The sequence below is a fragment of the Lissotriton helveticus genome, chromosome 8 (assembly GCF_964261635.1).
Source record: "Lissotriton helveticus chromosome 8, aLisHel1.1, whole genome shotgun sequence".
NCBI classification, from domain to species: Eukaryota; Metazoa; Chordata; class Amphibia; order Caudata; family Salamandridae; genus Lissotriton; species Lissotriton helveticus.
Genome location: NC_136069.1, coordinates 369279987 through 369295498, shown reverse-complemented (window position 1 = coordinate 369295498; position 15512 = coordinate 369279987). Strand labels below are relative to the sequence as shown.

Here is a 15512-nt window from a genome sequence, read left to right as displayed (position 1 = left end):
TCGCGGAGCTTGATCTTGGATATACTCAGCCTAAAGGATACTTATATTATTTTGTATCTCTTTATATTTTTTAGAGACAGGTCTCCTAATACTTTACTGTAAATAGAGGCTTTTTCACTTAAGAAGTGTGTTAGAACTACCGGCTATTCTTTGCTTTTAAAACAGTAATTATTTCACGTGCCGACCCATTTTTTTAAAAATGCTTGTGAGTTGATCATTCTTGTTTGTGAAGACTGATAATGTGCTCTAAAGGCAACATTGCTCCACTTATTGAACCATGATAACAAATTGTGATAGTTTAGCAATGTAGATCTCAGTGAGCAGACCGCAGATTATCCTTGCGGTATTCTGTGATATAAGGGTGGACATGTGATTGCGTCTAAGATGTGCTCCTCTACCGCTGCAGAATATATCCTTGGTTTGGAAATGCAAGGAAAGCATGTCCTCTAACAAGTATTCCTCTGTTTCTGTAGGGGCCATTGTCTGGAATGGTACAATAAGGGTTTCGGCCACCTGTGCGCAGCAGAAGTTGCGAGGATCCGGAATTCGTTTCAGCCTTTGGTTACAGAAGGCCCCGAAACAAAAATCTGACTGATGTCTCCTTGAAAAACTGCATGAAGTCACAAAGGATGGAACCCCCGTTCCCACGTAAAGACTATACTGGAGTTTTCACGCCTCGAGTAGGTTTGGTGGTGCAAAGCTTCTCACCGGACCGTCGCCGAGACCAGCTCTCAGTCGAAAGCCATCGTTCTGTCTAATCCCAGCGATGTTCATTTCATTCATTGAAGCAGACTTTTAACTTTTCAGAGCTTTATCGTTGGGACTTTACAATAAACAGAGAATCCGAGTATTGGGTCACTTTTATATTTATAGGCTTCTAAGAAGCATACTATTACTGTACATAAAATGATCTATGTGGTATGTATATATTTATATAGCTATATACTGTACATCTAATATATTATTGAATGTAAAGTAATTATTTTGTACATAATTTGGCTTGTCTAAGAAGATGTCCACTCCCTGAAGATTTAATATTCTTATGTTCATCATCCCATGTGTACTTGCTGTGTTATAAAAGGTTTAGAGCGTCATGTCTAAGCGTTTGACTTATCCTCACTGCCACTCACCTGAATCACAAAGAGTATTACCACTCATACAGTGTTTTTGCGCCTCAAGTGCAATAATAAACTTCTTTGGGGCGGTCTACAGAAATCCGAATATGAAATGGAGGCTACAGTAGTTTTCAATTCATTGGAAAATAACCCACTCACTGATCATCCAATCCTCAAGTGGCAATTAGAACATGGAATATGAAACATGTATACCGAATCAAGTTCACTAACTAGTTTCTTTTAACAAATCTGCCATATTTTGAACCCAGGAACCCACCAGCTTTCACCCAGTCTCCTCTTCATCTAAACAGAGAAAGAATTGACACCCAAGATCTGATACTGGCAAAAGAGCACGGTCTACACTCTCAAATACCACCTTCTGTGGCCTTGTCTGTATCTGATTGCTGTTGTCACTTCTGATTCCTGGGTTTAGGTTACATTTGTGCTTACCTTCACCAGGGGGTGTTTTACTACTATTGCCAAAACCGATCACCAGTGTGGTAACTGAGAGAAAAAATTAATACCTGCTAGAACCCCAAACTCCAGGACTTACAGTCAGAAGCAAAACAAAAAAATCAGACATGTTAGTATATATTGAGCGCAAATCACAGATTCAAACATTTTGCTATACATTTCTCTTGTAGTAGTCCAGGCTCACGTATGGAGTTGAATAGCAAGGAGTACAACAAGGCTAAGCCACGTCTAATCATAGCCAAAACTTTGAGAATCAGGAGTATTGATTTTACAATGAACTCATGTCTGCACGCGCACTAACACACACAATTAAACTTTCATACCTGGGGCAATGGTTGGTCCGCTGGAACAGCAAAAAATGAATTCTATTCTTCAAAAGCGATAATGTGGTGTAATAGAGCTTTGCATTGTTGGGAGCTCCATTGAAGACAATGGAGTGCTGTGGGCTGATAAAGCATGTCTATGCCTTCTGCTCCAACATTTCAATGTTTGTCTTTCTTTTTCTCCCTGTTAAATTCAGAACATTCTACCCTATAAGAGTAGAATGTTCTCATGGTACTAGTTTTTAAATGCCCTTTCCCTACTCATAGAACCCACGCTGATGGCCCTTAACTGACAGTATAGCCCTCTGCAGCAGGCTATAATGTTATATTATGAAACTTGTTCTTATTTCACTGCTCTGAGTTTGGGCAATATTGTCTTTACAGGGTATGTCATAGAATGATTCAAATAGGTTTTTAATAGATATGTCAGTTCCTGGTTACCGTTTTGGTGTTATTTCCCTAAGGCAATCTTTGTTGGAACTAATGTTTTAACAAGTCTTGTATTCTACTGTTCTGAGTCACTTTATTTTTCAGGATCTAGATCCCCCAATAAGAACAAGAAGGAAATGCTTAATATGCATAGCTGTTTCTGCATCGAACTGCTGCACATTCTGCATGTTTTCACAAACTTGGAAATAAAATTAAAAACAAATAGTCTACAGACAGATACCGACTATTTTGTTTGCTATCAAAACATAAACATACAGTGAATTAAGCTATTTTTTCATTAAATACTGCATCTTTAGACTTTGAAAGACTGATTTAGAATTTGGTTAGTGGGTACCCTGTTTCCAAGGTGGCGGATATCACGTCCGACTGATTACAAGTGAATTATATTCCTATATACTTGTAATAAGGTGGATGGGATATCTGTTATGTTTGTGATAGATTTTGATCCGCAAATCTCTGAATCAGGCCCCCCAGTCTCTTAAGAAGGCATTTAAGGTTGTATTTCTTGTTCCTACAAGAAATAACTGGCCCCGGTATGTGATTGTGCGAGGATTCAGGAAAACTGTTGATTTAGGGGAAGGTACGTATGTGAATAATTCCTAGGCAACTGCTTTTAATAAAAGTAAAAAGGATTGTAACAAAATGCATAAGGCAACCAATAAGAAGGTCTTGCAGTCTCCAGAGCTCAACTGATCTAGGGCACAAAAATACCAAATATTTGGTATAATCTACTTTCTGCTATCGTTGCTAAGGGCAATCAAATGGGTGATGGTCTGATTAATGTAGTGTCATCTTTTTGGTATACATAGTGGGGAAAATAATATCTAGTTAATGTTTCTCATATTTGTACCACTAGGTAATTTAAGTTAGCAAGATTTGCTTGCTATTAAGTTGACATTTCTATTTTTTCCAAACCATGCACGGCAGGCCTCACTTTTCTGTACTGTTGCATTGAAATTGAAATACCCCAGGCTCATTTGTTGGACAGATATGAGTGAGTGTTTTGATGGAGGGGGTCATTATTGGGGAAGTTGGGATCACACCTTGCCAGAGGCCACAAATTCACTCTTTTTAACTCCTGACTCTAAATAACATGCATGGCATGTATTCTGCATACCCCTGCTTTAAGCTTCCAGATTTACTCATGTCTCTGTTAATGCAGGCCCTACACGAATATTCGTGTTAGGTTTCAAAATGTCTTTCCCTTCATTGAAAGCAAAAGTCCATTTTAGTACCGAGTGATGAATATTTAGAAAAAGGTTTGGTGATGTCCCCAAACTATGCTTCTGGTACCAGTTGTCTGCTGTAAAATGTTCACAAGATTTCAGGTAAATTTGTGTTAGCATCCGTAGGTGTTGTGTCAAATGTAAATGCAATAATTGTCCTAAAATATGCACTGAATGTCTGGGTACCAATCCAATACAGTGTTTTGTTGAAATATCTTGCCAAAAGGAATTCAAATATAAGGACATTGTTTATGTTGTAATCATATTTATACCTCACATATATTTTTACCTCAGTTGTATCAATGGTCAATTGTAAATAAATATTAATTGCAGAGTTTAATAAATTTTCATACATTAAGACAGTATGAATGTTGTTCTTTATAATATTTTGGGAACAATCATGTGTATGACTTAGAGCACCCAAGCATTGTCTCAATATATTTTCTTCAAGTAAATAAAAAAATGACAAAGGTAATCTACCTTACATCTGGCTGTTCTGGAGCTAGGTCCAATCAACAAACACCTGTATATACATGTGATTTCTGCTGCTGATTATACCTAGTTTTTGGAAATAGGAAAATCAATACTTTGAAAAAAAGAAAGCAGGGAGGCGAGGGTAATGCAGATGTACCATTTTCAGCAGTAAGGTTTAGCGAGGCAGAGTGACCATAATAACAGTAATAGCTCGGCTTTCCTGTTTTTCATTTCTATTTTTGGTAAATTCTGGTGGGGTATTTTCAGTGTTTTTAAGTGATTTCAATACCTTAAAAAATGGTTTCTCCCCCTAGTGACAGTGGCAGCAATGACGATTGCTATTGCCCTTTTTTGTTCGGAGGAGGGGGACACATTTATCAACCAGGACACCAGTGGCAATGTGCATGGAGTATTTTGAGACTAAGAGAGAACCCCCCTCATGTCTGAAGAGGGCTACAAACAACATACTGAGGATAATGGAGATAGAATGTAGACCCTATTCAGGAGCACTGCCTCCTGCCAAAGGTAGTGAGAGATCTGACATCTCACTTGGTTTCCTGGGAAACAGTTGCTATTAGAGATTACTGAAGGACCCCCATGTCATTTCTAAAATCAAAACAAACCAACAAACGGCTACGATGGATTTCTTTGGGCCACAAAGTAGATTTCACTTAGAGCTGGAAGACTGTAATAACTGTAATGAGGAGACTGTGGCAGTTGTGTCCAAGGGAATAAAAAGTCCTCATCGCATCCCTAGAAGCCCTTTATAGGAAGACAGATAGTATTGTAAATAGGCTAGTTAGCTTAGAATCCAATTTGCTGATTCTGATGTCAAAGACAAGGATGTTGGAGGCTAGACTTACCTGTCTGAAGGGGATTTCAAAAATAAAGAGAATGCCATCAACCACCTGTAAAATAGCCATGAGCGATAGTCTGTTGCCAGACTTGTGAATAACAGAAAGGATCTCAAGATGCAAAGAGGGTAGCTAATATCTGAACAGTGGGTTGCCTGAGGCAGCTGGAGAAGCTGATCTGAGAGCTAAAAATAAGACCTTTTTGGATACACAAGTGGTTGATGGGCCAGACTGCGTGCCTATCCAGGTTAAGAATGTGATTCGGCTTGTAACAGAAAAGCTTTGTACAGTGAAACTGATACAGTATTTGTAATCCTGCAAGATGAATTAAATTGAAAGGAAATGTTGAAAAGGACTCTTATAATAAGCGGTTTCAGATAAGATACTCTTATTTCCATATATGATCTTCAAGATCATGGAGAGGAAGGAGACCTTCAGGAGTTCTTGAAACATTTGAAAATTATGTGGATCTGGGCTTCGGTCTATATATATATAACTGCGCAGTTAAGGGTGTAGCAATATGGGAAGACATATCTTTATGCAGGTAGGTGCAAGGAAATGCTTTGTGGCTGGAGTTAGGACAGATGTGAGCCAGATTTACCTGGCCTAAGGATAGATATTGGCTTGGGTGAGCGTTGTTGATACATGTGTGGATAGTGATGACATTTGTTTATACTCTTTCCTCCACAGGAACTGATTCAGTAACAAAAGAGGTTAACATGAACATTATGCAAGCAATCAGTTATTACTGCACTTGACTTTCAGTAGAGGACTATGGGGTTAAGATATGGTGCTGTTTTCCTCTCTAGCTAGTGTTGGCACACAATCAGGCTGCCTAGCGCCATACACACCTTTGCATCATTATGTATAGCAAATGTTTTGTACTTGGAGGTACATTTCAAGAGAAAAATACTATGCCTATACTAACATGAACACTTTTTCCAGTTTGGATGTGTGCTGTAGTGTGCAGCATAAATGCAAAATTAGAAAAGTTTTGAGAAGTAAAAGCACTTCTCCCCTTTAATGCCTGTCTCAAAGAGGTGGTTTTTTTGGCACAAAACCCTGGCTACTATTGTGAGCAGATAGGTTTTTGCATAAAAATCCAAGGGTGGTTGCATGGTAATGCCTATGTACCACCCATGGAACACGCCTTGACACAACGTAATGCAAACCAGCTCAAAGTGCTGCTCTGTGTTTCTTTCAGGCAACTTTCCAAATAAACATTTTGTGCCAGGTTTGAACCACTTTTGTGACTACAGACATGGCACAGAATATTAGTAAATCTGTCACCAAGGCTCGGAATCCTTCCTTCTTACTATTGACATACTCTATAAAAGGGAGAGGCATCAATGGGTTAAACCATCTATTGCCAAGAGACACTATAAACAAACATACGATCAGATGAAAAGTACTAAAAGACATAGTTAATGGTAGGGGTGGGCGGAATTTGTGTAGTCGCGCTACGCAAAGCTCAGCGAAACGGTAAAAAATCTCCGCGAGCACACAGAAATTCTGCGAACACACGGAATTGCTTGTTCCGCCCGTTCGCGATGCTTTTTTCCTGTTTGCAAACGCTGTTTGTGTGCTCGGGGGGAAATATCTCGCGTACATGCATTTTGAAAGCGCAAACAAGCAAATAATTCTGCGAATCCGTGGATCACAGAATTTTTGGCAATTCCGCGTTCTCCACAGAACGCAAAATTACCCAAATTCCGCAACGGAATTTACCTCCCAGGCCTAGTTAATGGGAAAAGCTCATTTTGACAACCATGTTTTTTGCTGAAAAAAACGTACTTTTATCACTACATTTCATTCGCCCTTGTTGCATCTTATGCCCAGTCTCAGTGATATGAAGTGACTTTTATGTAACATTTTTGCAGAAGTCAAGGCCTATTGTTCGAACTGCTAATCAAGTTATTAAATACAATGTATTCCTATGTATGTAATTTAGCTGAAAGTCTGCTGTCTCATTCTGCTAGTTATCCTTGGCTTGTCTGGGCTTCATCCGTGGTCCAGAAATTGAAACTTTGATCTGCCCTACTACCATCCACTTCTTGTTCAAACCCATCAAATCCAAAGACAATAACATTGATAATACGACATGAGCAGCAAAAGGCTCGCCCATTAATACAATATTGACTGTGGTATTCCACAGCTGGTAATTCACAGACAGCTCTACTGTCAGTATTTATGCACACTAGATAAAGCTGAGCCAAGGATGAAAAAGCAGACTTTCAGGGCAATGGCAAACATTGTAAAACCTAGCATTTGATAACTTGGTCAGCATCTTAAACAATAAGCCGTGACTTTCGAAAAAATGCAATCAATTCTTCAAAAGCCTTTCAAAGAGGACCTGGGAGCTTAGATTGAAAGAAAAAAAGCTCTGAGGTGTACTTAAAAGGGCTTCTGTGTCCGACAGTCTCCGATACACATGAGAACATCTGTCAACATGAAGAAAGGTGCAGGATTTTGGATACTAGAAGGTTTATAAAGGTGAGATATGGTTGATATTCTTCTGTAAATTTGTCCCTGATGAAGTCCTAGTGTTGGACGAAACACATTGGTTGGGATGATTCAATCATTGTAAGAAGATTTTATAAAGAATGAAAGAAAATTGAAGAATAAAAATTCAAATTTCCAAAACATAAATGTTTATATGATTTATCTGATGGATGGAGAAAAAGGTTGTGAAGATTTTTAAAAACATCACAGACAGTTGAAATTCACTTTAAATGTACTATAGTTGGAGTGCTTCCCTTTATGTTATATACTATTATGGGGTTTCCTGGCAGTGGATCCTCAAGGGTTTAAGCACCACATATTGACACTCTGAAGTGCTTTAGACCCTTGCGATGGGATATACTTATACATATGTGTGTGTGTGTGTGTGTGTGTGTGTGTGAGTGTGTGTGTGTGTATATATATATATATATATATATATACCAAAGAATACTGCTCTGCATTTGATTCCGTGCCTATTCAAATCAAAGGGCATTTTACATGCCGCACTGATTTTGTTGTCTATGTGCTCCAATGTACTTGTGGGCTAAAGTACGTTGGGAGCACCAAATTACAGGCTTTTAATCGCATCCTCCAGCATTTAAGGGCAATTGTAAACTCTGACGAAAACTACCCAGTGGCGCGCCATTTTGGTTTCGCCCATAAGAAAAATTTGAACGATCTGCAATATTTTATTATTGATGCCGTACCTAAAAACATCAGGGGTGGGAACAGAGAGAAATTGTTAAGGCAACTAGAAAGCAAATACATTCTGCTTTTAGATACCAGGATTCCTAATGGAATGAACGCAGGGGAGGACCTGCATTGTTTTTTATAATTATGGGTCAGCAGAAGAGTGGCAGACTTCTGGTTTCTGGCTTAGTTGTACCCCCTCATTCATGGTCTATGTAAGAATGCAGCGTTGCCTGTTCTCTATGCATAATCAGACTTGTAGCCATTCGCTATTCTATCCTTAGAATTATCCATCTAGACACTTTAGGATATGATGTGAGATTATAATATTGCATTTTGATTTCAAGAATGTTTGACACTTATGCCATGAATTTATTGATTTCTTGAGTATAAAGCTTTGATAGACAGCATTTTGTACACAGAATTATAGGATGAAATGGGCACTATGCCATAAGCTCCTTCTTTGATTAATAGCTGTCATGATTTCAAGATTGTCATTCCGTATCATTCTGTGCCGATAGCAGAATTGTTTTAAAATCCATTAACACATGTAAACCTCATAATCGGCTTATCATGTTAAACCACATTGTCTTCCCATATTATTTATCAGCCAGTGACCCATTGGATACAACTGAGGCAGGGATCTACCTCCGTGTCACGGCTGATGTTGCACTTTGCACTTTGCACGTTTGTTTGCACGATTTTATATGAATTTTAGCACTTGCACTTTAACAAAATCTGGGGGTTGTATGCCAGGAATAATTCCATCCTTTAATACATAAACTGTTTTTATCCTGGTATGTTCTGCGCAAATTGTATCACAGTCATGAAATGTAGAAATGAGTATTGTATATTTGCGCTATCCGTGGTGCATTGTAAATAGCAACTATAATTGTATTTACTATGTTGTGGAGAAAGAAAAAAGGAAAAAATAATCTTTTATACAAAAAAGAACACCAGGATCAATTGTTAAAATGACATTCTGTTACCATTGTATTTTATCTATGTTCATGGAGGAGGAACGCCCCTTTTTTCAATTGTGCACAGTATTTAAACACTGGTATTGGTTCCGCTAGGCATGTGATCAAGGCTACTGTGACGTAGCCGAAACGCGTCAAGCTGGCGATTAGGGGTAAATAAACTACCTTTGAATTCTACTCGTAGCGCTGTGGAGTGGTCTGTACCTGTTTTTTCTTCGTTGGAATACATTTCCCAGAAGGAGGCGTAGCAGGAGTTTGAATCTTATATTTATATATATATATATATATATATATATATATATATATATATATATATATATATATATATATATATATATATAATATCAGAAAAGAGGGTTGCAGAAATCGCTGGTGGTGCTCATAGATAACTCCCAAACTCCACTCAGAAAAAGAAAACCGGCACCCAAGGTCAGGGGGAAATAACCTGTTTAATGGATCAGGTCACGCCAGACACAGGAACACACAAACAATATTTGGGAATGGCAGTTTTACTGCCGAAACGTGTCTTTTTGTTTGTGTGTTCTTGTGTCTGGGGTGACCTGATTGCCTGATCTCGACTGCCTGTTTTTTGCAAGAAGCTTTCATGCATTAGCCATTGGGAAAATATGACGTCATTACTCTATAGCCCTACTAGGATGATACTTTAAGGGCTCGATTACGATGGCGGATGGACTTCAGTCCGTCTGACATCGTTTCCTATTTGGGACCACCCGCCTACAAGGTGGCAGTCCCACAGTAGGAAGTATGATGCGACTGCCACCGAGGCGATAGCATTGCCTATTTTTTGTATTGCGTCGTGTGCTACTTTCTGCAGCACACTTCGCAAGACAAAAATGGGTCTCCACACATATCCCTGCACTACGTGGCAGGCACAATTCTGTGCCTGCCACATTGTTTGGGTACCTATAGGAGGGCGCCTGTGGTGCCCCCCAGTGTCCACAGCCTAGGGCCAGAGGGGAGGGGGCCCGCTACGAGCCCCCAGTGTCCCTTGCAGCCAGTTTTTCCATGGCGGGTGAACCGCCATGGATAGGCTGGCGGGGAGGGACATCGTAATCTCTACGGCGGTGCCTGGTAGGTACCACCACCAATGCATGGATTGCAAGGCCCTTCACCGCAACGGCGAGCTTAAGTAGCCCATCGGGTGTGGACCGCCATCATACAGCCCGCCATCCTAATGTGGCAGGCTGTGTAGGTGGTCCCGATGGCGGTGAGACTGCCACCGACAGCCTGTCGGTGGCGGTCTCACCATCATCGTAATGACCACCTTAGTTCAGGTTCACCAGTATTAACAGTATCTATATTAATTTATGAAACATAGCACATAATTCATCCAGCCTTTGGCAGCTAGCAACATATGAATTGTTTCTGCTTGCCCTTTCCGTCACAGTGAGTGCAGCCTACTAAAGAACTCTTTGACACAATGGCAATCATAGCTGAGTGTGTTCCAAATGTTAATTTGACAAATCTTGCTATGTGTAGCAAATATCCCATATTTATAAAATGATCCCACTACTTCTGATACCTATAAAGTAGGGGAAGCAACATCATTGCAAGGAAATCAAATATCTAAGGGTATGCAGTTATGCTCTTATACAAAGCAAACAGAAGGAGATGGTGGACAGAGCACTGAAACTTTTCAGACACCCAAAGTCACAGATCTGGGTTGAATCCATCATCGTTCTTTAGCTCATTTCGCCACCCCAGTTCAGACACAGCTATATGCAAATCAGTCTTGACCCTGTGCCTCATGGGAACAGTCCAGCCCGAACTGCCAAGCCATGTCTTCCCTGGATCGGAAACAAGCATCCTGGGATCAGTTTCGGGGTAACATCCCTCATCAGCCAGGTTAACTTGAATACAGTGACAAACTGAGCAAGGGACCCATGTCTGGGCATACCCTGCCAACTTAGGGCGAACAAAGCAAACACAAGCAGATGATGTACGGAGGGCTGAAACTTTTCAGACACTCAACCCCAATCACAGATCGGGGTTGAATCCATCATCGTTCTTTAGCTCACTGCGCCACCCCAGCTCAGACACAGCTATATGGAAATCAGTCTTGACCCAGTGCCTCATGGGAAAAGTCCAGCTCGAACTGCCAAGCCTTGTCTTCCCTGGACCGGAAACAAGCATCCTGCGACTGGCTTTGGGGTAACACCCCTCATCAGCAAGGCCTGGCAATTCAGGCTGGACTGTTACCATGGGGAGAAGGGTCAATTCTGATATGCATATGGTTGGGGTTAAACTGTAATAGCATGAGGAGCAAATAAAATAGACTTAGGCTCAGATCTCTTCACTGGGTGAATGTTTCGCATTGTTCATCATTCTGTACTTCAATTATTATTTTTGCAATTGTGACCCTGAGTGGGACGGATATGCCCAGACATGGGTCCCGTGATCTCCTTGCCACTGGAATCAAGCTATCCTGGCTGATGAGGGGTGAAACCCCGAAACCGGTCCTAGGATGCTTGTTTCCAGTCCAGGGAGGACATTTCCTGGCAGTTCGGGCTGGATTGTTCCCATTGAGTGTAGGGTCAAGAATGATTTGCATAAGGCTGGGTTCAAACAGGAATGGAATGGTGAGCACAAAAACAGAGGATTTAGGCCCAGAAATCTGTACTGGGGTGAAGGTAAGTCATTGTTCTGCATTATGTCCATCAATTGTTCTTTTTTGCATTTGATTTGATTTTTGCGCTGAGTTTAATCGGAGGACCATCCAACCCCTGGAACTCCAACTTTTGGCCATCCGAACTGGGAACCCCCCTTCTTCCTTCAACCAAAAATCTGGGCATCACTATCGATAATGATCTTTCAATGAAAGCCCAGATTGGGACAGTTGTCTCCTCATGCTTCTTTCAGCTTCCAAGGATCAGGAAGATCAGCAGATTCCATATTGGCCCTAGTCATCTCCCATATTGACTATACCAACTCACTCTATGTAGGCATCCCGGCATATCAATTAAAACTATTGCAACTGGTGCAAAACCAGGCGGCCAGACTAATCTACCACCAGCCCAAATGGCACCACATAACCCAGTTAAATAAAAATTACACTGGCTACCGGCAGCTTAATGCAGCACTTTCACGCTGGGATGCATCAGCTTTAAAGCTCTTCTTGGCAACAGTCCTGAGTTTTTTTCCTCTAGGGTGCAGCGCTACGTCCCCTCTCAGAAGCTTAGATCCTCCCACTGGAAACTTCTTGTCATCCCATCCTTCAGACGCAAGAAATTTGGGGGACTAAGATTTTCGGTCCTGGCCTCCCAATTCTGGAATTCTCTCACTCTAGACATCAGATCACCAACCTCTTACACAGTTCAGGAAACTCTTAAAGACCTGGCTGTTTCGTCGGGCATATGATTAAGCCACTCAAGGAGTAGCACCCTTCAGACTCCAACACCATGAAACCATTTGGTGTACATGTGCTTTACAAGACTTTTTAACATAACATAACATTTGTCACCCCTAGTGGAACGGGTATGCCCAGACGTGGGTCCCGTGCTCTTCATGCCACTGGAATCAAGCTATCTTTGCTGGAATCAAGCTATCCTACCCCAAAACCGGTCCCAAGAATGCTTGTTTCCAGGGAGGACCTGGCCTGGCAGTTCGGGCTGGACTGTTCCCATTGGGTGCAGTATCAAGACGACTGATTTGCATATGGCTGGGTTCAAACTGGAAAGGCATGGTGAGCACAAAACTGATGGATTTAGGCCCAGATCTCCGTATTGAGGTGAATGTATGACATTGTTCTGCATTCTGTCCATCAATTGTTCTTTTTGCAGTTATGCTCTTAAACTCTTTTAAACATAATACTGAAAAATATGTGTATTGGACAACAGGGTGAACACTGGAAAGTGATAATTCCTTAGTCTTCCTGGCTATGTTAAAATGTAACCTACTGGAGAAAAGCCTCTCCTATCCACGCCCAAGATTATTAACATCTAAAGCACAGCCAACTGAATGTTATCCAGACACTGTGAAATCAAACACAGATTTGCTGGTCATAATAAAATCTATTCCATTTGGGCCTCTTCCTGAACTGTAGAGTGCCCTAGGGCTCCGCATGCAGTCTGCTGCTCTTCAATCCATATCTAGCCCCCCTAGCTTGTTGAATCCTGGGCAGTAAAGGTAGTCTCATATGCAGACAGCACGCAATTGCTGTTTATGTTCAAAGAACACTCGGAAGTGGCCTTCCTCAAATTTAAAGACTGGCATTGTCAAATGGATGGATTCTATTTTTTATAAAACTAAATACAGACAAAACAGGTTATTTTCTTTAATCAGAAGCCCCCGCCCCCTAACACGCCTCATTGGCCAGAAATATGGGGGTCCTGTTTGGTTCTGATCTTTCCCTTGCCTCCCAGGTCAGACAGATCGCTTCTATTTGCCTTTTGAAGCTCAGATTAGTCAGGAAGCTGATACACCTGCTCCTGTTTGGGACCCGTAAAACAGTAATCCATGCACTGGTGACATCACGTATTGCCTATGCGAACGCTATTTATTTGGGCCTACCAGCTTTTCTGAGCCATAGGCTCGAGACCATACAGAATGCCACAGCTTGGCTGATCCGGCGGGTCCCTCTCCACCATCATATCTCACCTCATCTGAGGCAGCAACATTGGCCTCCTGTGACAAAAAGGATCGAGTTCAAGACTCTGACCTTGGCATTCAGAGCCCTTGCAGGCAAGTGTCCACAATACCTGAGAAACAGACTCAGATATCACCAACAGAAGCGATTGCTAAAATCAACCACCTCCAATTTATGCACATCTCCAGGTTTGCCAAGGTCTGACAGGGTGGCAGATCTTTTTCAGTTCTGACTGCAAAACACTGGAGCACCCTTCCAATCAAACTCCGCATGGCTGAGTCCAAACATTGTTTCAGGAAAGAATTAAAAACCTAGCTGTTTGTTCAAAACTAGATTTAATTGTCCGGTCATGTTCTCAGTCTCTGCTTTGAGTGCAAGGGCACTTCTTCTCAAGCAGCAGAGCACTGTGCAAATGACATTGATTGATTGATTTATTGATTGATTGGACAAAAGCAGTGTCTATCTGGTCCAAGACTCTTAACACCTGAATGCCTCTAAACCAAAAAAGAGTAAATAATTTCCTTACACTGTGAAATCATACACAGAACAAGGTATACATCTTAGAAATATGAATATTTACACGTTATATCTAATATTTACTCCAACCTTTTGAGTAATAAGAGCTACTTATGTTCAGTGGAAATCTTCCCAAGCCATGACTATTATCAGTGTTGTAATAGTCACCACATCAGACAAGATCACATTAGTGGCCAACTTTTGCAAGATTATTAACCCCTTGGGTGCGGCCGCGATTCTACACCTGTGCGGCCGTTTTAATGAGTGGGCGGGTTCATGACGGCCCCCAGCCGTCATCAGCACATGCCCACCATGATGCTTGACGGCTGGGGGCCGTCATCAGCATGGAAGGGGTTAAAAGTGATCACCTACGTTCAGGGTTGCCCGCAGTAAATTAGAAAAAAAAGTAATTGACTATTTGAAATTCCTCTGCATAGGAAATACATAACAGCCTTTGGTATAATGCCACTGGCTCCAAGGTAAGAATCTTAGTAATTAGTCTCCAAAGCTGTATTGTTTACCAATTTAATATCTGCTTTAATTATGGTTCAGAAATTTGTTCCGTCCTGCACGCACGTTTCTATTTACGTATACATGTATTAATTCAACCAATCGAAACATTCTAATGAGTAGGCTTGGCTGCACACAGGAGAGCTACTTACAGGTAGATAGAGAGCTGCCAGTAGCTCTCAAGCTACTCGTTGGAGAATCCTAATGTACACTTTGTAATGCTTAACCAGTGCTATCTTTCCTACAGCTATTCATAATGAAAATACATTTTATTAGTGCTTAATCCTTTATTATACTCAAGCAAAAGGCCCAAAGTTTTCAAACTATCCGAAATGGGCTGTAAAGTGGTTAGGTTCCATTCATGAGCAGATTTTGGAACGCTTGGAACATGTCTAACAAGGCTAGGTCCCAAGCTAGCACCGTTGTGTGAGGTGCTTTCCTTACTAAGGACTGCCTCATTCCTCTCACACCTTAAATGATTTCTGTAAAGAAAGGAGAAATTTGGGGTTCTGTCTAATCTTGGCAACAATGGCTTTAAATCCACTTCTTCTCCTTCTGGTCTCCAACAGAAATATCAAGACACCCATCTGTTCAGCCTTTAAAAAAAAAAAAGACAAATGTAATTAATTGTTTACCATTTTAGTCGAGGCATTATATACACCATATATTGCAAGGATATGATACCTTTCATAAACATTTTTACATCTTGATTAACAAAACAAATAATCTGTCAGGCCCGGGATGGACAAAATAATAATTATTCATACATACAGTTCATTTTGTTTAAACACA

General features: G+C 40.9%; 1 protein-coding gene across 4 annotated transcripts in view; it reads left to right on the top strand.

Moving 5' to 3' along the window:
- STARD13 (StAR related lipid transfer domain containing 13) overlaps window positions 1–3946 on the top strand; it is a 987444-nt gene extending 983498 nt beyond the window's left edge. For all 4 annotated transcript variants that reach the window (XM_078657165.1, XM_078657167.1, XM_078657166.1 and 1 more), the window contains one exon: window positions 474–3946. In XM_078657165.1, coding sequence (XP_078513291.1) covers window positions 474–591 — 118 coding nt within the window. In that variant the 3' untranslated portion in view covers window positions 592–3946. The remainder of the gene's footprint in view (window positions 1–473) is intronic.
- Window positions 3947–15512: the final 11566 nt, after the last annotated feature.